This window comes from Muntiacus reevesi, chromosome 8 (genome assembly GCF_963930625.1).
Source record: "Muntiacus reevesi chromosome 8, mMunRee1.1, whole genome shotgun sequence".
In the NCBI taxonomy this organism is placed as follows: domain Eukaryota; kingdom Metazoa; phylum Chordata; class Mammalia; order Artiodactyla; family Cervidae; genus Muntiacus; species Muntiacus reevesi.
The window spans coordinates 35,463,785-35,488,254 of NC_089256.1; the positions used below are offsets into that span (position 1 = coordinate 35,463,785).

The window sequence follows — 24,470 nt, forward strand, 5'->3', positions numbered from 1 at the left end:
ATGTGGGATTAGTAAATATTATTCTTGGTAAGGTCTAGGTTAGGAGAATATGCTAGAAATGTGGCTTTTGTGAATATTATTAATATGATGGATAACTGTGATTTCTCCTTGGTTTCAGGCACTATTAGAATTAACCCAGGGGTTTGTTCCTTCACTGTGCATAGCTTTGAAACCATGGAGAAACTGGATCAGATGTTCTACAAGGCCGTTTCCAGCCCCAGCTTCCTGGGAAAAGACACCAGGCCCTCACCTGGAACAAGTCCTGGGCACTTGATCAAGATGGGCATCTCCTCTTATCCTAGATACTTGCCCTTTGGGGACTGAATGGGTTCTTGGCCCCGAATTTTCCTGAAGACTGTTTTTCTTTAGACCTGCCTTTGGATACTTGGGCCTCCTGAGGACGTGCTGGCCTGTGAGCTGTTCTGAAGCATTTCTCTTCTGGGAATGTGAGTGTCTGCCTTCCGCAGGGAATGCAGAGGTGCTTCACACCTTCGGTTGTAGGTCATGCTGAGGAGTTTGGCTTTTATGCTTCGTTCAGCAGTGGGTGCACCCTCTCAAGGCGTGCAGTCAGAAGGGAGTTTGGGACTACGTGTGGCTGTGTGAGGCTAGCGTTTCTCTATTTCATGCTTTTATCTGTGCCAGGCCAACCTGCTAACTCTGTGAGACAGTCACAAGGACCCGGGAGTTATAGGTTCGAGTCCCATCTGTGCCTCTAGTTAGCTGTGTCACCATAGGCCAGGCATTTTTCCTCACCTAATTGCTGTTTCTTTAGCTACAGTATAACATAATTAGTCTGGGCAATTCTTTACAAGTTCTTTTACTACAAGGATATGTAATTCCACACTTATACTCCTTGACAGGAAGGCTTGTAGTGTGGGGGATCACAGAGCATCTTTACAGACTTTAACCTGATGATCCTATTTTCTACATCTTCAGTCTGAACTCATCAGAGAAGGGAACACTCGGTGTGTTTGCCACCTGCAGATTCACCAGCAAAAGAGGGGGAAAAAGCTACTGTTCTGGCCTAAGTCCTTGAAATTGAACTGTACACTTTCTGATGCTTCCACAGACTCAATTGGAAAAATCCAGTAAATAGCTCTGCACCTAAGTAGTGAAGCACTTAGTGATGAGTGTCATACCTGAAATCATAGGTGGTCCGCTGAAGCTTGCTAGGGTCCCTGGTTAACATATGATCCTATTTACGGAGGAGAAAGATAAAAATAGAAAAAAAAAAATATATCCACACTGAATTTAGTGGGAATTTGCATTTCAATGCCAATTTTAAAATGGTTGGATTCTCATAAACACTACATGTATAGAGTGTTTGATATTATGTGATGGTGAAATGAATAGAAATGGGAAATATTTGAACTTCTGTTGTACTTGCTGGTATGCGTTTTCCCCCTTAAAACCCCCTAAACCTAGGATCAATTACGTGAAGTTTAATTTTTTAAAGTTTTGATAAAACTGGGTCATTGTGCTTTCTCCTTCTCTAGCATGTTAGTTCTGATAGGAATATATTGGGGAAAATGTTTTGCTCAGATTTTCATTAGAGTTTATTCATTCTCATTTGATCTAGATCTGGGATCAGCAAACTTTTCCTGTAAAAGTCCGATATTGAAGGCTTTGATTGCACCCATGAAATTAAAAGACACTTACTCCGTAGAAGAAAAGTTATGGCTAAACTAGACAGCATATTAAAAAGCAGAGACATTACTTTGTCAACAAAGGTTGGTCTAGTCAAGGCTATGGTTTTCCCAGTAGTCATGTATGGATGTGAGAGTTGGACTATAAAGAAAGCTGAGCGTCAAAGAATCGATGCTTTTGAAGTGTGGTCTTGTAGAAGACTCTTGAGAGTCCATTGGACTGCAAGGAGATCCAACCAGTCAATACTAAAGGAAATCAGTCCTGAATATTCATTGGAAGGACTGATGTTGAAGCTGAAACTCCAACACTTTGGCCACCTGATGCAAAGAACTGACACATTTGAAAAGACCCTGATGCTGGGAGGGATTGAGGGCAGGAGGAGAAGGGGATGACAAAGGTTTAGATGACTGGATGGCATCACCGACTCAATGAACATGAGTTTGAGTAAACTCCAGGAGTTGGTGATGGACAGGGAGGGCTGGCGTGCTGCGATTCACGGGGTTGCAAAGAGTTGGACACAACTGAGCAACTGAAGTGAGTGGACCATGTAGTCTCTATCAAAACTGCTTTATTCTTTCACTATTAAAAAAAACAAACAGCTATGGACAATATGTAAATAAATGGGTGTACCTGTGTCACAATAAAACTTTATTTGCAAGAACTGATGACTGGTTGGTGGGCCAAAATTTATTCCTGGTCTAGATAATAAATGATTCCTCCCTCACTAGCTTCTTTTATACTGAGAATAGCATTGGAATAGAGGATCTCTATACCTGGCTCCCAGTTATAACTCTTCTGATTAATAGATGTGATATTCTGGAAAGTCTTATTGATATGAGTTTTATTTCAGTCGATGTATTGTGTACTTAATGTGTTAGCCGAGGGAATAAGATGGCTGTTGTTGTGCTTTATATACTTTAACAATCACAGGCACTTTTGTAGAGTACAGATGGTCAAAAGCACATGAAAGGACCCTCAAAAGTACTAACTATTAGGGGAATGCACATTGAAGCTTTGGACGGAGCCACCTCACACCGCTCAGAGTGGCCGTCATCACAAAACCTGTAAACGATAAATGCGGGAGAGGGTATGGACGGAAGGGAGCCCTCCTGCACTGTGGGCGGGGTGTAAATTGGGGCAGCCACTGTGGAGAAGAGCAGGGGGGTTCCTCAAAAAACTGAAGCGGTGGTGTGTATGATCCTGCAATCCCGTCCCTGGGCATACGGCCAGAGACAAGTGTGATTTGGAAAGATACACGCACCAAGACATGGACACAACCTAAACATCCATTGAGAGATGAATGATAAAGAGGGTGTATACATATATACGTGTGTGTATATATATACACACACGTAACGGAATACTACTCAGCATAAAAACAGAATGAAATAACGGCATTTTCAGCAACATGGACTAGAGACTATCATACTTGGTGAAGTAAGTCAGAAAGAGAAAGACAGATTCCATAGGTATCACTTACAGGTGGAATTTAAATTGTGACAAATAAGCTGATCAATGAAACAGATACAGGCTGTCAGTCACAGAGATAGCCTGTGGTTGCCCAGGGGGGTACGGGCAGGGGATGGATGGGTTGGGAGTCTGGGATTAGCAGCTTTGAGAACCCAAACTGTCTCCAGACATTGTCGAAAACTCCCTCGGTTGAGAGGCATTGGTAGACAGCCACCAAGTCATCACCCTATAATAGCATTAAGAAATAGTAGAGGGAGAAGATTAATGACAAAACTGTCTTTTAATAATTGAATTTTGGTGTTGAAGTAAATTATTAGATTTCTGGTTGGAGCATTATTATGCCAGGCTTTCTAAAGAAGCTTGCATTAAGATATAAAGCAAATTTCCAAGAAGGACTCTTTCTCCGTTTCTCAAGTTCTTAGGCGTCATGCTATGGCTGTAATGAAGGGATTGTATTATTGACTTTGCTCTTCAATCAGAGATTGCATGCAGAGCAGTAGTGATGGAGTTCCATCTCAAAACAGAAAGTGAGTTGGTCTTTATCTTGAGACATCCATGAATTAGCTGGATAACCTTCAAATCTCCAGCACAATTTTTGTCTAGATAAATCAGATTGCTTGCTTTTCTTTAAGGTCAAGAAATTTGAATTACATATTTTGTCTACATAACTCAGTAAACAGATGCTTTAAAATTGGATGAATAGGTTGAATCTACCTGTTGATCTTGTAGACAAGGAGTTGGCACATGTTTCCATTGTCTCCTTGCTTTTTCCTCCTCTACCCCTGCACTTGAATTCCTGGACATTTCTTGCTGGCTGAATTCCTCACAGACACCCTATTCTTTTCCTTCACTGATGCAAAGAATGGCCAAGGCTTTGCTACTTTACCTTCTATGAACCTGAGAAGAGCCCCAAACAAAAGGTCCTAAGGAATTTTAATGTAGGACATTGAGGACAGTGAGAAAAATACTGGATTATTTCATCATCCACCATCTTTGTGATAAAATTGTTGCTGCTACAAATTATTAAAGGCAAATCTTTCAAAATTATTTTTTCACTTTTAATGGATTTCTACATTAGAATTTCTATAAACTTGTTTCTCACATTAAGTAATTTTTTATTTAATCTATAACTCTAAAATAGGAACTAACTTCCTATAGAACTTAAGTTTTTTTTTTTAAATCAGTTACCAACTCTTTTTAAAAAATTTTTTGAGACTGATAGTCCTCAAGAACAAAGTACCCATAAATTATGAGAAACTCAAAGATAAAAGCAAAGTGCAAAGGCTTTGGAATTGGGCAGAAGAAATTGGTACTCATATGGAGAAGGTAACAGCAACCCACTCCAGTATTCTAGCTTGGAGAATCCCATGGAGAGAGGAGCCTGGCATGCTGCAGTCCATGGGGTCGCAGGTAGTCGGACATGACTAAGTGACTGTAAACAGCAGTAGTCATTGCTATGCTGCCTCTTCTAAGCTACAAGGATTTGGATAAGTTGTTTAATACTGAGCTTTAGTTTTATTATCTTTATAAAATGTGCCAAAGCCTACCTTAGAATGTCACTATAGAACTAGAGAAAAACCAAATTAGATGTTGTCTGGGGTAGTATTTGCCTGAAATAAGTGGTTGTGAATCACTGACGATCAGGATAAATGATTGTGGCTGGAGGTGATTGTGGAGGCGATGGTAGTGATATTGACTAGAGGGGGCAGGGCCAAGACTCTGCAGAACTGAATTCTGTTACTTTTCTTACTCCTCCTTCTGTGTCAGGATGAAATAAAACCTTTTCCTCCATCGTGGATCAGATATTGAGCTCTGTCAGTTGTTGTCAACTAATCCTTGCTAAGAAGTCGTCACCCTTTCAGGGAGTATTTGTATCTAAATAGAGGTATCCTTTAATGTCAGATATGGGAGCAGGAATCTGAATACAGTGAGTCTCCCCCGTATGATCCTTCAAATTGAGAGCTTTCTTTCTTTTCTTTTTTTTTTTTTATTACTTTAATAATTTCCCCATCCTGAATCTCCCTCTCACCACCCTCCCAAAGACGTGAACCTGCTTCCTGTCCGCGTCAGGGGTGAGCGACCCTGCCGCACGGGCGGTCCTTCGCTCTGCCGTCTCCCACCTCCTCACCCTCCAGCCAGTTCCCCTTCCCGCCTGTCCATTCGATGCCAGCCCCTCTATGCTGGCTGTTGTACTGTATCACCGTACTATTCAAGGCGCTGTTTTTTGCTGTTTAGTCACGAAGTCGGGTCCAGTTCTTCTGCGACCCCATGGACCATAGCCCGCCAGGCTTCTCTGTCCATGGGATTTCCCAGGCAACAATACTGGACTGGGTTACCATTTCCTTTTCTAGGGAAGCCTTCAGGGTACTGCACCGTGTTTGTTTGTTGTGTATTCTTTGTATGAATAGCATTATGAATCTATTGTATTAAAGTACCATACAGTCGACTGTGCAGGATCCCAAATCTAGGTGTATCAGTTAGCCTTCGCTACATAACAAATGTCCCCTAAACTTGAAATCAACAACAGTGTTTTACTTCTTCTGATTCTTTGGATATTGTTATTTCCCTGGTTGCTTAGACGTAAAGCCTCTGCCTACACTGCAGGAGACCTGGGTTCGATCCCTGGGTCAGGAAGATCTCCTGGAGAAGGAAATGGCAACCCACTCCAGTACTCTTGCCTGGAAAAACCCATGGATGGAGGAGCCTGGTGGGCTACAGTCCATGTGGTCTCAAAGAGTCAGACATGACTGCGTGACTTCACTTTCTTTCTTGTGGTTCTTCTGTTCCAAATCATATTGGCTGGAGTCATTCATGTAGCTGTTAACTTGGACCTCAGATAGGGCTGGAAAATTCTAAAGGACTTCACACCTTTGGTGCCCTAATGAAGGAGGATGGAAAGACTGGAAGTTGTCTAGCTTTCCTTTTCTCTCTCTCTTGTTTCCCTCTAGCTCCATCTTTATCTATCACTCTCTGTTATTCAGAAGTTGAGCCCTTGCTTATTTGCATAGAGGCTGCATCCAAAGAGGGAAAGTAGAAAAGCTTCATAAGTCATGGGACAAATTAAAAGGAGAGAGAACTGACCTTGTGTCTTGATAGGAAGAGGGGCGAGTGTGGGTAAGAAGGCGAGGCTTGTTTGGTGGCTGTTCCGTGCAACCCAGCACTCTCTGGGAAACTGTTCCAGCTCACCCCATCTTCCATCTCTCCTTCTCCTGACTCCCTTGTCATGGTTTCTGTCAGGATCAGTAAAATCAGGGGATTTTCAGTGTATAAACTGTAAGTGGTGGTCATTGTTCTCTTTAACGCCGCGTGTTCAGTGGAAAACAGAGGGGTTTCGGAGCCATGCCGACCTGCACATGATGCTGCAGCAGGTACTCCTGGTCGTGTGATGCCGAGCCAGGTCTATCAGCCACCCTACTTCATCCAGGAGTGAAGGGGATAAAGCTCATCCCATCGGGTTAACGCAAGGTTTATATTAATAGAGTTTATTCACAGTGGATAGCTGAAATGCAATAGATGCTAATTCCTCTTTTTTCCCCCTGTTTATACCAGTCTCTCCCAGTTTTTCTATTTGTTACCTCTATCTGGAAGAAAAAATTTTTTTGAAACTTTCTAGACACTGCTTATAATAATCTAAGGCATCCGTCCTAAGCCCTCTGACAGTTTCCCCCCAAAATGCTCCAAGCTTTATAGAGCATTTTGAAGATTACTGATTTCTTATGCTGATGACCTTTTCTTTCCTTAATTTGTCACGCTACTGCTACCTCTAAACTCCAACTCACGTTTTCCTCTTGCTTTGTAATTCATCCTCATTGCCTGTTTCTGGATCCACAGGAAATCCTTTGTCTTCCAAAAGAGTGTGTTTCTGGTGCCTAATATTTTACAGCCTTGTATTTTAATGTAGGTTTATCAACTCTTTTCCCATCGATTTTACTCTCCGTAATGATTTTGGGGGTCTTCTAAGCCACCTTGCTCCCAACTACTCACTCCAAACTACACGCAGTGTAAATACAGCTAAAGCACTGGCACTTTTCAAAACAAACATGTTGACTTCAGTTCTTCTACAGAACACGCAAAACTTTAAAAACTTGTTTTAAGGGCCACATCATCCGTGAGAGAGTCCAGATATTGCATTACTCAATGGCTTGATAAATCCTCTGCAGGGCGGTGGGGGGTGCAGTGCAGGGGAAGAACAAATAGGAACGAATAGCACTGATTATGGACAATTGATTGCAATTTTTGAGAAGACAGAGTTGAAGACAACACATTATCTTGCTTGATTCATGCATTATTTTGTACAATTAGAATTTTCAGAAAAGAAAATCCTAACCAATGTGTGACTAAGCATTAAAAATAAAATAAAGGTGAATAAGAGAATTCTGTTTCTATCATAATACTTGATATATTTAGAATAGTTAGGGACTTTTTCTTTAGTGTGGTTGCTAGATTTATTTATGTCCTGGATAAATATTATCAGAACTATGTCCTAAAAGAGTAAATAATTAGAGATCAGTTTTTTACCAATCCATAAACTCTTACCATTAGAGTTTTTATGGCTAAACACCATTTGTTTGACTTTAAAATCCTCTAACTCCAAAAGCAAAAGTCAGTTCATATATTCTGCTTCTAGATCACTCTAATATTTTTTAAGAGTTAAAATTAAGCTTTTCAGCATGATCCCAATAAACTGAGACTAAAGTTTTCTTCCAGTCTGTTTTCTTAACTGAAAGAAATGAAGAAATGCATGGTCCTCTGGCAAATTGGTGTGTTATTTCTGATTTGTATACATACAACTCTCTCATTAAAAGATAATTACCCCAGCCTTAGTCCAGTTATTTGAATTAATTTCTGAAAGACACTTTCATGAATTCAAAGAATCACTCATCAAAGCATTTTGTTTCTATGATATTTTCTGAAAATGTGTTTCTACCAGTATTGTTAAAAAACATATATTTTTTAAAAAACTACAAAGATTTTCTCTTCTTTTCGCCTCTTCTCTTCCTCTATTATCTTCTTGGTGAATATTTTTTTCTAATTTTAAAATTTACATATTTTAATTTTCAAATATAGGCAGTGGTCACTTTTAAGATTCAAAATGGCTAGTGGTTTAGTACTTACTTAGATTATAACCACAAACTTTGATGTCTTTTTAGTATGCTATAAAAATGTTTTGTTATGAAAAATTTTAATGCAGAAAAAAGTAGAAAGCATATTACAATAAAATCCCATGCATTTGTTATCCAGTTGCAACAATTTTCAACATTTAAAAGTAGATAAATATAAATTTGCTGTAACAAATGTCAAAGTGAATAACTCAAGTCACTTTGTAATTTGATTTATTTTTTAAGTTTTGCAAGAAATTTTATTGCTTTTTATGGCAATTTAAGATAAACTTGGTCTTCATACCTAGACTCTATTATAATTATTAATACTTTTAAAATTCTCAGTATGAGCTTATCTGCATTATCAATCTCTTACTTTATTTCCTGCTGTTTTACCACTTGTACTTCTCAGACTTTTATTTTATATATTTCTGCTTCTCACTCCCAGGAGAAAACTACCTGATCTTGTAATAATCTTCCAGCATTATTCTACCTTCCTCTGACTCAATAAGGAGTCTATTCAAAGGAAATTGAAATCCTGCCATTGAATTCTGAAACAATTCTCCTTTTGTCTCTTTATCCAATTCTTGGGTAAAGACTCCTCCCAGACGTTCCTCAGTTACTTAAATTCTGTACACAGAATAACTGAAGTGAGTTTATCAGCTACATGAATAAAGAAATGCAGCTACAGTTAGGAATTGACCTACCCCTCTCTCTGTACTAAATTAGAGTAACAAGGTTTTTAAACACTTAATAGTGTGTCTTCTAGAACAAAAGATTATCCAGTATACTTCTCTACTAAGTACATTTTTTCCTAGTTTGTAAAAAAGAATTCTATTTTTTAAAAAGTTAACTTTTTCTTTTAAGTTGAAGTATAACTGATTTGCAATGTTGTGTTAGTTTCAGGTATATAGCAAAGTAACTCAGTTTTCTGTATGTGTATATATATGTATATATACATATACATATATGTATTCTTTCCCAGATCCTTCTCCACTATAGGCTGCTAAAAGATACTGAATGTGGTTCCCCATGCTATACAACAGGCCCTTGTTGATTATTTTATATAGAGTAGTGTGTATGAAATGTGGTTCCCCATGCTGTGCAGCAGGCCCTCATTGCTTATTTCGTATACAGTGGTGTGTATGTAGTGTGGTCCCCATGATGTGTATTGTATACAGTGGTGTGTACGGAATGCTTACTTTGTATACAGTGGTGTGTATGGAATTCTTACTTTGTATACAGTGGTGTGTATGTTGACCCCAAACTCCTAATTTAGCTCTCCCCTGTTGCCCCCTGCTGTACCCTTTCATATACTGCTTTTTTATTTTGACTCAAGTTTACTTATCTAGCAATTTACATTTTCTTTAAATGGCAGAGTTCTCTCATTCAATAAAATATCCTTCAGAAGTCCATTTCATAAAATAGATACGTGGAAATGGGACTTAGCCTTGTATGTTACCTGGTGATATTTTTCTGTTCCATATTCAGCGCATCTACCTACCTTAAACACCTTCCCTAACCCCTGGGAATCTAAGGATCCCAATTAAAAAGCAGAGGGGACTATAGTCAATATCTTGTAATAACCTATAATGGAAAATAATCTGAAAACTAATTTATGTATATGTATAGCCCTGAAACATTGTAAGTCAACTATACTTCAATAAAATGTGTTTATTAAAAATCTAAAAAAGTTACTCAATGACTGGATATTTATTAATATTGAATATTATGGTTATGTATTTATATGATAGATATTGTGATTCTGCTTGAACAACTTTTAATCATGTGTATGACTACATGTATGTAGATAGACAGAAAGATATGATGCCTTGAATTTGCCCCCCTAAAATCTGAATGAGTAAAGTGGATGGAACTAAATAAGACAATACATGTATTCATCCTTGAAGCTAGGTGATGGGGTTATGTCAGAGATAGAATTCTACAGAGAAACAGGACCACTGGGGTAATCTTTCTATATATATATTACCTTTCTCTATATATAATCTTTTATATATTTAATCTTTCTGTATATAATATTTCCATATATATAGTCTTTCTATATATATAAAATATTTTTTCTTCTATAGATATTTAAGATCAGTACCAACCAGAAAACAAGTTGCGCATGTCTGATTTGTTTTGTTTTTTGGTATATACATTATATTAATTAAATGTTAGCTTCATAATATAAATAAAAATTATTATGTCACAAGTAGTATAAAATATACATGACTGTAAAATATAGTCTCTAATCTCTAAAGATTTCTCTGAAAAATAGACTAAAAAAGACAAGAGGTAAAATTGATGATGGTGACAGTGATTGATAAGAATAGCATCAAGCCAGATTTCCTTTAATCAATAGATATTCAAATAAATAATCCATACAAAATATATAATAGGGAAGTGTTTTATCTTATTCATTAAAAAATTAAATGCTTAGTATATGCTAAACTCTATTTTAAATATTAATAATATAATAATAAACCATATGTGTCTCATGAAATATATGTGACAGATATAAAAATATACACATTTGCTTTGTAGGTGTGTAAATTTTTATATTTTGTAATAAATTTTCTGGAACATGGTAGTCAAGCATGTTATTCTGGCAAGATCAGTTCAGTGATAAAAATGTTGCCAACCAGGGTTCTTGGGCTTCCGCGAGGAACAGAAATGGATGAAAGCCCAGACAGGAAATCTGGACGAGGCTTTCTTGGGGTCCCTGTGGCAGGATGGGGAGCAGGGTTCGGGGGGAGCAGGGATGAGCCGGCTCCTGCCTTGGAGGGGAGGGAGGGGTGCGTCCAGGCAGCAGGCAGCAGGGCTGGCCTTGGTGGTCTGTCCACCCCGTCGGTGGGGTACAGTGCCTGGCGCATGCGCAGTGGACTCCTTTTGCTCTGGACACCTTGTTTTTCTCCCTGCTCTTCAGAAGTAGCCATTGGGTTTTTTGGTCTTTTTGTATCTTATTGTCTATAGTTTGCCCTAACTGCACAAGCACTCAGTTATTTTTAGTCCTTTATAGTTTCTTATAATTTTGTTGCTAGTGGAGGAGTAGAGGTTTGTCTAGGGGCAACCATTGCCAGAAAAAGTCCCAGGTTCCAGCCTGTCTCAGATGTAAGTAATATGTTTTTGAAGAAGGATTCTTTTCTCAAATTGATACAGACTCTTGAGCCACCGTCTAGTCAAGGCTATGGTTTTCCCAGTGGTCACGTATGTATATGAGAGTTGGACTATAAAGAAAGCTGAGTGCCGAAAAATGTATGCTTTTGAACTGTGGTGTTGGAGAAGACTCTTGAGAGTCCCTTGGACTGCAAGGAGATCCAGCCAGTCCATCCTAAAGGAAATCAGTCCTGGGTGTTCATTGGAAGGACTGATGCTGAAGCTGAAACTCCAATACTTTGGCCACCTGATGCGAAGAGCTGACTCATTTGAAAAGATCCTGATGCTGGGAAAGATTGAAGGCGGGAGGAGAAGGGGACGACAGAGGATGAGATGGCTGGATGGCATCACCGACTCAGTGGACATGAGTCTGAGTAAACTTCAGGAGCTGGTGATGGACAGGGAGGCCTGGCGTGTTGCGATTCATGGCGTCGCAAAGAGTCGGACACGACTGAGCGACTGAGCTGAACTGAACTGAACTTGGGCCACCGGTATTGTCAAGCATGAAAAACCAGCCCCAGGTTTCCATGCAGCTTAGATTCTCATATGTTGAAAGCAATTAAAAGATCTCCAGACTTACTAGAAATCAGTAAAATACCTAGATGTAACCTGAAAATCTCTCTTTGACTTCCCATTCTGAAATAGCTGTAGTCGTGGGAATTTTCAGTGATAGCAGAGAGAGAAATGTCTTAATTGTTTCCAACAGTTACATCTTACAGAATCACAGTATAATACCCAAACTAGGAAATTGGCATTGGGACATTATGTGGGTATAGTGCTGTGCCATTTCATCACATAGGTATATTTGTGTGATCGCTGCAGTAATCAAGATATGTAAGTATTTCATCCCTGCATATGTCTTCCTCTTGCTACCCTTATAGAGTCATGTAAGTCCCTACCCTCTGATTACTGCCAGTCTGTTCCCCAGCATTTAGAAGATGTTATGTAAATGGAATAATGTAGTATGTAATTTTTTGAGATTAACATTTTTTGCTGAATGATGTCCTGTAGATCTATCCAAGTTATGCATATAATAAGAGTTGCTCTGTTTTATTCCTGAATAGTATTCCATAGTATGGACGTACCACAATTTATTTAACCATTCACTGATTGAAGGACATTTGAGTTTTTTGCTGTTCTTGGTTATTACAGATAAAGCTGCTGGGAGCAACTGTGCACAGGTTTTTTTTGTGTACATAAATTTCATTTCTCTGGGATAATAGCCCAGGAATATAACTGCTGGTTTGTATGGATAAGTATATAGTTAGTTGTTCTTTTTCAAGAAACTGCCAAACTATTTTCCAGGGTGAGTTTATCACTTTACCTTTCCATCAGCAGCATATGAAACACTCAGTTTCTCCACCTCTCACCAAAATTTGGTATTGTCACTTTTTCATTTTAGCTCTCCTGATTGGTATGCAATGATATCTAGTTATAGTCACAGTTTACATTTCCTTAATGACTACTAATGATGTGAGTATTTGCCATTCTGTATCATTGTAAGTGAAATACCTTTTCATGTGTCTTGTTCATTTTCTAATTAGATTGTTAAGTTTTCTTATTGTTGAGTTTTGGGAGTTCTTTTTGTATTCTGGAGATGAGTTTCTTGTTAGATAAGTGATTCGGAAATATTTTCTCCCAGCCTGTAATTGTGCTATAAATGTGCTAATTTTGAACTTACATGTATTATTAAAATTGAGCAATAGCTACAGCAATTGTTTTGAATCAATAGGAGGACTGTTTTGTCAGTGAAATTATTTTTTTTCTTTTTTTTAATTTAATTTTTAATTTTTTCAGTGGGTTTCGTCATACATTGATATGAATCAGCCATAGAGTTACACGTATTTCCCATCCCGATCCCCCTCCCACCTCCCTCTCCACCCGAAATTACCAGCACATAGCAGTAATAAAAAGCTGACCAAATGTAGTTGCATTGTGTACTTTTTAAACATTTTCTATAGACAACACTTCTCTCTATTGCCTGCATCTGGTTTGGATCCTTCCACTGCCCAGCCTTGGCACACCAACCATCTGATAGATCCAGAGATTGGCAGTTTTTGTGACATTCTTAGAGGAGCAAAGTCACAATAGACTATTGTGTCAGTATATGGAAAGCCATCAAATACATACACCAAAAGTCTCCTAACGAACTACCGAAACATGTATTCCAGCCAATAGACTCAAGATTATAAGTCTGAGAATGTAGAAGTTATAAATTTGTGTCTTTTGGCAGATATTTTGCCCTTTGGCCCTCTTCGTATCTATAAATTAGTGATTATTCTGTGTTAAGTATATTTAAGATTAGTTACATGAAATGAGGTCAGTGATGTGAAGAAAATAAAGAAAGCCTAGAACAAAATCAAAAAAGTAATTCACCAAAAATGTTAAATTGTTGCTGGGAGATGGAAATGAAAGAGATTCATTTCCTGCTTTATATTGTTTACATTTCTAAATTTTGTAAAATATGCATGTATCATTTTTTAATATTCAAGGAATAATTGTGTATATGTTATGTGATTACAATTGAGTTAGTAAAATATGCAGAAAAAAATTGGAAGGAAATGCATGTAATCATTGAAAACAACAAGGCATCCTTTTTTTCTTTTTAATTTTTCTGTATTTTCAACATTTCCCATAATGGGTTTACATTGACTTCATTTTCCATTTTGGAGGGGAAATTCTGTCTTCCCTCCTCTCCAAAATAAAAATAAATTGCAAAAACTGTGAAGCTTCTAATGTCATCTCATTAAATGAGTTTTCCCTTGATTAATGATAGATATTTTATATCAAGCCAAAGGTTCCTTTCTTCTATTGCTTGCTCATTACACTTTCTTTTCAAAAAGGAAGTATATTCACGTCTCTGCAAACGACCCAGTTTTGTTCCTTTCCATGATCTAGTAATGCTCCACTATACATATGCACCATATCTTCTTTCCACTCATCTGTTGATGGACAGCTGTGCTGTCCATGTCCTGACCATTGTGAACAGTGCTGCAGTGAACTCTGGGGTGAATGCATCTTCTTGAATTATGGTTTTCTCAGGGTATATGCCCAGGAGTGGGATGGCTGGGTCATTTGGTAGTTCTAGTTTAATTTTTTCTTTTCTTTTTTTTTTTACATAAATTGGGTTATTTTAATTTATTTTTCATTGGAGGAAAATTACTTTACAGTGTCATGTTGGTTTCTGCTGTGTGTGTGTGCTAAGTCACTTCAGTCGTGTCTGACTTTTGGCAGCCCCTTGTAGCCCGCCAGGCTCCTCTGTCCATGGGGTTCTCCAGGCAAGAATACTGAAGTGGGTTGCCATGGCCTCCTCCAAGGGATCTTCCTCATCCAGGGATTGAACCCATGTCTCTTAGGTCTCCTTCATTGGCAGGAGGGTTCTTTACCACTAGCACCACCTGGGAAGCCCAATTTCTGCTGTATGACAATGTAAATCAGCCATAATTACACATATATCACCTCCTAGTTTTAGTTTTTTTAAGGAACTTCTATATTTCTCTCCATAGTAGCTGTATCAATTTACATTCCCACCAACAGGGCAAGAGGGTTCCTTTTCTCCACACCCTCTCCAGCATTTATTGTTTGTAGACTTTTTTTGACATATTGAGTTATGCTTTAAAAATTATCTGAGATATTAACATGGATTTTCTCCTTTATAAATCTACTAAATTATATAATGATTTCCTAAAATGAAACCAACTTTGGCATAAATCCCAAATAAGCATGGTATGTTTTCTGTTAATACATTTCTATACTCAGTTTACTAATGTGCAGGTTAGGATTTTGCATGTATATTCAATGTGGTATATGGTTAACTTTTTGTATTATACTCACCTAGTTTTAGTGTCACAGTTTTCTGGGCTTGTAGATCGAATTCAGGAATTTTCAGACTTCTTTGTCCTCTGAAGCTTTAAAAGAATTTTTTATCCCTTTTGTGCCTGATGACGTTGACCTTTAGAGCCACCTGGTTAGCAGGGGTGATGAGCAGTGTGGAGGAGAAGGCCACTTTATCTACTTGTTCCACAGTTGTCAGTCTAGTCAAGGTTTATACCACTTTGGGGACATATTTTGGTAATTAACTACCCACTCCAAAGTTTTCATTTAATCTAGAAAACTATTTGATGGATTTTTGCACAAAGGAATCTCATTATTTTAAAAGTCTTCTAAGTTTATGGTCCTTTTAAAACTCTTAACACTGTTGGTGTTGTCTCTATTTTGCCCTGGAACACAACTGCCAAAAGGGTTTAATCCTTTTATCTTCCTTTGCTTTTATTGATCATACATTTTCTGAACTTGTGTATATGTGTGTTATCTTAATTCCTCAACTAGGGATTGAACCTGGGCCCACAGCAGTGGACGCACCAAGTCCTAACCACTGGACTGTCAGGGAAATCCCTACCTTTGCTTTCTGTTTCTGTAATTCTTTCCTTTGTGTATCCTTCTATTTTATTCTCACTTGGTTTTCTCTTGCAGAGTCATAGTTATGGAAGTGACCATATGGGTTCACTTTGTGTCTGAGACACTTACATGTACAGCCGTGAATCACAGGGCATGCGGCTGCCTGACCAGAGTTTCATTCCCCAGTTTTGTCGGCAGCCCAGTATGGCTAACAGGATGTGAGGAAAACCACAGTGTGCGTCTGCCTACCTTCCAGCTTCTTCTGCTTTTTCTCCTCTTCTTCCCATTCTCTGTATCTCAACCCTCCGGGACTTCTTTGAGTTTTTCCCAGTCAGTAAGCGCTTTTCTGGCCAAGACTCTCATCTGCTTTACTTGCTCTCAGGGATGTTCTGCCCTTTGCCTTCCCATCTTATTAACATCTTATTAACAACTCTTCCACCTTCAGATTTTAACCCTGAGTCATTCGTCTTCAGCAACTGATGCGTCACCCCCAATCCCACCCCTAATCAAAGAATCTGTTCAGATCTCACTGTTAAAGTGTCAAACACTACTTTAGTCTTTTGTTGTGAGATATTTTTACATTCAAAATATATACATCATATAATTTGAAAATATTATTTTAAAAACTCCCATACACTCCAAATCCAGTTTACAAAATAGAAGTTTACTAATTCCATTTAGTAAGCCACATGGTGACCCAGCTAAAGATTTTGTTTCCCAACCTCTTTGCAGTTTGCTCTTTTCATGTGATTATGGGTAGATTTGTAGTATACATATTTTTTTTCCCTAGATGATATGTTACTTACTCTTATATATGTCTGCTCAGTCACTCAATCGTGTTTGGCTTTTTGGGGCCCCCATGGACTGTAGCCCTCCAGGCTCCTCTGCATATGGAATTTTCCAGGATTTCCAGAATTTTCCAAAGAAAGTTTGACTATTGCAGGACATAAAGTCTAGACACCAAAATTAATATATTGATAAGCCTGACAACATAAAATTGTGAAATTTTTATGCTGCATAAATAAAATCCAAGGTCAAGTAACAAAATGGGAGCAATGTCAGCAGCATATGTGACAAGAAAACTGTGACTAAGATACAAAAGCTCTTAAAAATAGACAGAAATGTACCAAGTTAATTTCAAAATTGGCACAGATAATGTGAAGAGACTTCATAAAAATAAATGCAAATGGACAATAAATGTATACCTGGAGCTTATTCACGTTCATCATTTTAAAAATGCAGCTCCAAACAACTTTGCACATTTTTTGACTATTTCCAAGAATACTCCAGTGGTGTGCCATCTCCTATTCCAGGGGATCTTCCCGACCCTGCGATTGAACCTGGGTCTCATGTGTCTCCTATATTGGCAGGCAGATTCTTTACCACTAGCTCCACCTGGGAAGAAATTTGTCATGTTTGTAAATATTATAAAAATGTTGCCATAATGTCATTGCTCATGTGTTTACTGCTTTTGTACCTGACATGATTTTGAGATACTTCTGTACTAACAGGTAGGCACTATTTCCTTCATTTTCTATTTATCCTAAGTCTAGTTTAATGGAATTTTAACATCCTATGTCATGACTGTATCAACATTTATGCATTTTTCTGTTTATGAACATTTGGCTTATTTCTAGTTATACACAAACACATAAGTATATTTTATGTGTTTTTATGTATATGAAAATTATGAACGTTACTGTCATGACTATTTTGTGTGTATGAAGTGAAACTGAAAGTGTTAGTCATTCAGTCATGTCCCACTCTTTGAGATCCTGTGGACTGTAGCCCACCAGGCTCCTCTATCCATGGAATTCTCCAGGTAAAAATACTGGAGTGGGTAGCTATTCCCTTCTCCAGGGGACCTTCCCGACCCAGGGATCAAACCCAGGTCTCCCACATTGCAGGCAGACTCTTTACCCTCTGAGCTTCCCAGATGGTGCTAGTGGTAAAGAACCTGCCTGCCGATGCCGGAGACATAAGGGATGCAGGTTCAATCCCTGGGTTGGGAATATCCCCTGGAGAAGGGCATGGCAGCCCTTCAGTATTTATTCTTGCCTGGTAAATCTCATGGACAGGCTACAGTCCATAGAGTCACAAAGAGTTCGACACAACTGAAGCGATTTCACACACACACACACACACACACATGTATTTTTATGAGTTGTTTCCTACTCTATTTATGATTTTTTTTTTTTCATTCAGGAGCTACCAACCCATAACCATTTTAAGTTCAATCTTTTGCTTGGGAGATTTTAGATCACCTAAGTGGAATGATTTTTCAGTCCCAGTCTTGAATGAAACTTAAATTGTGAACAAAATTTTTCAAGGAAACCTTTTTCCTTTCTTCTGCTTAGAGCCAACACCAAGAGATATTTTTTTGACATTTCCCTCTGAGGGGTTCTTTTTTAGGACTATAAAATTGCTTTTGTTTGATTTGGAAAATCTCACCAATAATTAAATGTCTCCACGGAGATGGGATTTGGCTTGTTGACTGTCACAGATCTCTAATCTGGTCCACTTTATAGTTAGCATTGTAACTGCACTGGCATCATGATGTTGACTGGGAGTGCATAAGCAGACCACTGCGTTTCCAAGTACATTCCTATAGATATTATCTATATCTCAGGCAGGTGTCCAATTTAAGTATATTTAAAGTTACACCCTGATGAATTAATAATTGCATTTTCAGATACAATTTATGAGAGTTCTATGCAGACCAAAAAAAATGAACACACGAAGATGCAATCTTAACTTTTGGTAGTGCAATGAAATGGGCTTTGTTCACCGGCATTTTGACCTTTTGACCTTCTACATCCTGTTTTGTTAATTTGTTTTTATTGATTCATGTCTATAGTAACACATCATTTCATTTTAATATTCACGCAAAGTCTGAAGCAAAAGATGAGCAATGAAAAGACATGTAACATCAGATTAGACTTTTGCAATGAATAAAACTTCTTATTTTCCGGTTACTTAAAGCATCCCAGTGTGGCCTGAGAATGGGAGGTGATTAAAGGCCTTGAAACACCTAGAGATCAGAGTCAGATGGGCTGTGACTATGACACACATTCATCTGTATGCCACTTCACACCAAGCAGCATCTAAATATTGATTTCATTCATTGACAGACCTGGGCTGTGTGTGAAGGTAGAGAGTTTAGACCAATCTGGCGTCACGGACTGGCTCTTTCCCTGAGTAGCCATGTGGTCACTATCAACCTTTCAGTATTCTCCTCTGTGAACGGAGGATAATAATGCTTATCTCGCTGAGTATGAGTATTAATTGAAATTTATTTATACCAAAGATCTAGAACAAGCTCTGGCACATGGGCCATCAGTAATAGTTAGATGACTTCCTCAGTGTAGCAATGAAACCAAGTCATTTTTTTTCCCAAATAAGTTTTATGAAGAGGAATCAGACAGCCTTCCAAGCACTACAGAGATCTGATGATGAAGCTTAGAAAAATAAATTTTCGAGTTTTGCATTTTGCAATTATTGTCAGTTCAGTTCAGTCGCTCAGTCGTGTCCGACTCTTTGCAACCCCATAGAGTACAGCACGCCAGGCCTCCCTGTCCATCACCAACTCCCGGAGCTTACTCAAACTCATGTCCATCCAGTCGGTGATACCATCCAACCATCTCATCCTCTGTCGTCCCCTTCTCCTTCTGCCTTCAATCTTTCCCAGCATCAGGGTCTTCTGCAGTGAGTCAGTTCTTCATATCAGGTGGCCAAAGTGTTGGAGTTTCAGCTTCAAGATCAGTCCTCCAATGAATATTCAGGACTGATTTCCTTTAGGATGGATTGGTTGGATCTCCTTGCAGTCCAAGGGACTCTCAAGAGTCTTCTCCAACACCACAGTTCAAAAGCAACAATTCTTCAGCGTTCAGCTTTCTTTATGGTTCAGCTCTCACATCTATACATGACTACTAGAAAAACCATAGCTATGACAATTATTGACATATATATTCAATTTATATAGCATGAAATTGAATGTTCACCAACTGACCAAATAAAGACTAAGTGTTTCTTAAAGTCATAAAATCAATTTTTTATTTCTCTTGAGCAGTATACCTTTGGAAAGAAGATAAAGTAGCTGGATACTTACCTAATTTTACTAAAATAGAGTTCAATTGAATTAAAGATTTAAATGTTAAAAATTTAGAAAAAGACACAAACATGTTGGAAGAATGCAGGCATAGATATTTTAAAATAGTTTTTGTTTCCTTTTTTAATTTTTGAGTGAAGACAGTTTGACTATGCAAGACATAAAGCCTAGACACCACAAGTTCTTATATTGATAAGCCTGACAACATAAATTGTGAAATTTTTATACCACATAATTAAAATCCAAGGTCAAGTAACAAAATGGGAGCATTGTCAGCAGCATATGTGACAAGAAAATGGTGACTAAGATACAAAAGCTCTTAAAAATAAATAGAAAAGAATCAAGTTAATTTCAAAATTGGCACAAATAATGTGAAGAGACTTCATAAAAATAAATGCAAATGGACAATAAATATTTACCTGAAACTTATTCACAGTCACCATTTTAAAAATGCAAGTCAAAATAATTTTATGGCATTTTTCAGCTATCAAAATATCAGGCAACACGTATTTTATATATTTCATAATTTTGATGTGTGTGGTGAAGCAGACACATCCACTCACCACTCCTGGGAATATAAGTTGCCGGAATTAAATTTGGAATATGTATACCAAAATTTAAAATCTGCAGAGCCACTGTTAGTAATTTATTTACTGAATACCTTGACACATCAATGCACAGTGTTATGCATATAAGAATTTTCTTTGCAAGATTATCTGCACAGATTTCTTTTTTAATGCTGGGTAAATGTATATGTTCGTGATAGGGAAATAGTAAAGAAAATAAGACTAATTATATCTTTAGCATGGCACACTTAGCTCTAGAAAAGAATGAGAAAGGACTCTAATGTGCACATTAGAGATGATTTACATTATTTTGACATGGAAAAGTAATATGTAAATAGTTTTATTGTAACTTCCATTTATGCAAAGAAAAAGTATGAATGTGGATATAGCACATATATTGGATATTTTTCTGGAAAAAATGAGAAAAAAGGTTGAAAGTCAAATTAGGGATATCAATGTGAAACAGCAGGAAGGAAGGAGTAAGGCTTTTTATTTAATGCTTTCCTGAACTATTTGAAAGTTTCTCTGTGCTCTTGTATGTTTTCCTTTCATTGAAAAAATGATAACATTAGCATGAAGATAAAAATATATAAATTGTAAAGAACTAAAATGAAATGTCATAAGGAGTCAGCAGATAACTTGGGGTGTTGAAGAACCTGTACTGTGTGCTCTTGAGAAGGAACTGCCAAAATGACATTCTTGGGGTCAAATGATACATTCACTGGTGCTGAATGAGTTTTATTTCCCCCAGACAAAGCCAAAGGACGATCGCGAGCAGGAACCCACTTTGATTCGGCTCGGAGACGAAGCAGAGCGGTTCTTTATCACATCTCCGGTCACCTGCAAAGAAGAGAAAAGAACAAGTTGAAAATAAACAATGTAGGTAGTATGTGTGTACACTGCGAATGCTAAATTTTCCCTTGGTGGCAATGTTTGATTCGCTAAAGAAAGGCTCCAATTACTCATTTATTGACTTTCCTAGATTTTTTTCCACTTTGACTTGCACTTTCCCATAAAGAACAAACTGGGAAAGGTCAACAGTCACAAGGCATTTCCATAATAAACGTGATTAATCATAGTGTTATCACAGCCTAGAATATTATTCCAGTCAGTACAATATGGTACTAGGGAGACTGCAAATGAGACCGGTTACATTTTATGAGCAAGTTATATTACACATTCATCGTTTGTTGGTTAAAATTTCTCAAATTTAATTTTCATTCCATCTGTTTTGCACTTTATCTAATTTCACTGAATGCTTTCATCTAAGGGAACCATGAACAAATCAGTCATTACTCCATTTAGAAATTTACATTTTATGCAACACAGAATTGGGCATTTCACACCTAAGAACATTGGGTTTGAAATGATATGCCATATAACTTATAGTTGGGTTTCCTTTTTTAAGTTACCTTTTAGTAACTCATAGTAGGGCTACTTTTTGAAACCTGGTGGTCATCTGGCCAAAGCCACAGCAGATAACTGTGCTTATAAAAGGTGACTCTGCAGAGTTTTAAGTGGCCAATGTCCCCCAGGATTTGCCAGTTGATTTCATCATAGGTTCCTAGGATGAAGAGACTTCACTAGAAATCCAGAACTATACCTGCTTGATTGTAGATACTCAAAGGTGATTTTTCAAATCTTGGTAATGTCATTAATCTACATGGTGAAATCTCCAGAGCATACAATTTTGGGGATATGTCTGACTATGGGGATCAGACATCAAGACTCAGCGTCTGACTTGCCAGTGACTTTAGAAAAATCATGTGAAACAGCCAGAGCTATTTTGGAATTGACCTCAGGTGCTTAGGCTCTGGGAGTTAGGGACACAGGAGCTTCTTTGGCATCTCATTTTACATGGAAAACTCGAAACCATTTAATCTGACCTGTAGACAGTTTACTAAAATATTCTTGCTTGGGACGCACAAAGTATCCTCTTGTCTGAGTTTCATGAACAGAGTCTGGGGTGGACTGCCATCTCCCATGCAAGGGCTGCAGAGCCGACTCTGCCTCAGAGGGATTCCCTCTGGAAGCCACACTGTTTGCACCCATCTGTGCTCCAGGACCATCACCGTGCTGGTGTTGATCTGTAGGTATCGCTCTCAAGAGTCACATTCTGTTTAGTTTGTCTTGGCTGAATATAAAAACTCTCTAGGGACACCTGTGTGTCACATTGATTTCCTGAGAATCCAGGGATAGACCTGAAACATGGCTCACCACTAGATTCATGAATCATTCTCCTGGTTCCTTGTTTTACCTGCTTTCCTTTACCAAGTCAGCCTTAGTGATAATATAAGTTCTAGGAAGAAACAAATGTAACCACACCTGGCCTTTATTCTATGCAAACCAGCCAGCAAAGCACCTAAACAAATATTAGCCTGAGATTCTGTAATGCTGAAAGAAGACACTCTTCTAGCCTGTAGTCCAGTCATTTAAATGTACCAAGCCTTAGTGAGCTTAAAATGCATTTACAGAACATGCTGTTTTTCCCCTTCTGATTCAACAAAGTACAGAACAGCACTTAAAAATCTTATTTAAAAAATCATAACTCCCACTACTTGGCTAATTTGCTAAATTGCATTTATTTAAGAATTACACACATCAGGATGGAACATTAAAATACTACATGGTAATGAAGGATGTCTAATCAACATGGAGACTCTGACAATACAAGTAGTACAGTATTTCTGAAAAGGAAATGTGGAGTCAGGACGAGCCTTGTTCACCATCTTATTTCAAGGAGAACAGAGCTGAATGCTAAAAGATAGCAGAAAGACTAGAGAAGGGGGAACAACGATCCAGTTTATTGACTAAACAATCAGTCTTCGGGAAATTCTGAATATATTAACATTCAAGTGACCAAAAAAAAAAAAAGATTTCTTAATATTTTTGTAGGTCTTTGCTATTTACAAATCCCCTTTGCTGTTATCATATTATTTGATTCTTACAGCAAGCCAGTCCTGATATGATTTTTATTAGTTCCATTTTAATGATGGAAAAGAGCAATTTATTTGAAATATCAGAAGCAGAACCAGCAGATGTGGGACCCAACCATGAATCCCCTGACTCAACCACAGTGCTCTACCCCTACCCTGCTTCTTCTCTGGTGGTTCTGGGCAATAAGAATATGTGATTCAACTTGGAACAAATTAGCTCATCTGGCCCTTAGCAAGCTCTGAGAATCACAATATAACTAATGCCCTTCAGTCCTGGCTCTAACTTTGGAAACAGTTTTTAATTTCTGGTTTCCTTGACTGGTTATTCTATTCAATGACATTGGGGTGATGCAAGTGCCTTCAACTCAAAATATCCCATGGCAGCGTTGAGAGCTGGAAAGGACAGTGCTTTAGGTGCCCAAATATGACTGACGGACTCTGGGCTGGTCCTCATGGAAGGCATATGCTACCCTGCAATCACTCAGCATGATCACTGTAGGAAAATTTCCCCATCCCTTTGTTCATTCAGAAGTTGATTTCAAAGACATGTTGCAGAAATAGTTTAAGGAATAGTTAGCCTTGATTAGGTTTTGGCCTTAACCACTGATTTAATAATACATACTCAAAGAGTCAGAAATAATTGAGCATGCACACACTCCTTGTGGCCTGTGGGATCGTAGTTCCCTGAGCAGGGATCAAACCCTGGGCCCGCTATGGTGGAAGCTCAGAGTCTTAACCTCTGGATCGGCAGGGAAGTCCTGCTGACCCAGTTTTTGCCTGTGGGTGGCACGGACAATTGAGACGGACCTGCTCCCATCCTTTCTGCAGCGACCCCAGTTCTGGCACTGCCACTTCCGCAGAACACAGCAGCCAGCGTCTTCTCTTAGTCTACATGTCTTAGTCATGAGAAAGAAGGCAGCGCCCTACAACCGATTTTTATTAGTGGAAAGTAGAGCATCCTGGAAGCTGGTAAAGAATCCGCCTGCAATGCAGGTGACCCCGGTCCAATTCCTGGGTCAGGAAGATCCACTGGAGAAGGGATAGGCTACCCACTCCAGTGTTCTTGGGCTTCCCTGATTTCCCAGCT

At 38.3% G+C, this 24,470-nt stretch overlaps 1 protein-coding gene across 1 annotated transcript in view; it reads left to right on the top strand.

Annotated features, from left to right (window-relative positions):
* Nucleotides 1-24,470, top strand: part of KCNH8 (potassium voltage-gated channel subfamily H member 8) — a 445,541-nt gene that overhangs the window by 226,351 nt on the left and 194,720 nt on the right. The window contains exon 4 of the mRNA XM_065943173.1: nt 21,199-21,326. Coding sequence (XP_065799245.1) covers nt 21,199-21,326 — 128 coding nt within the window. The remainder of the gene's footprint in view (nt 1-21,198; nt 21,327-24,470) is intronic.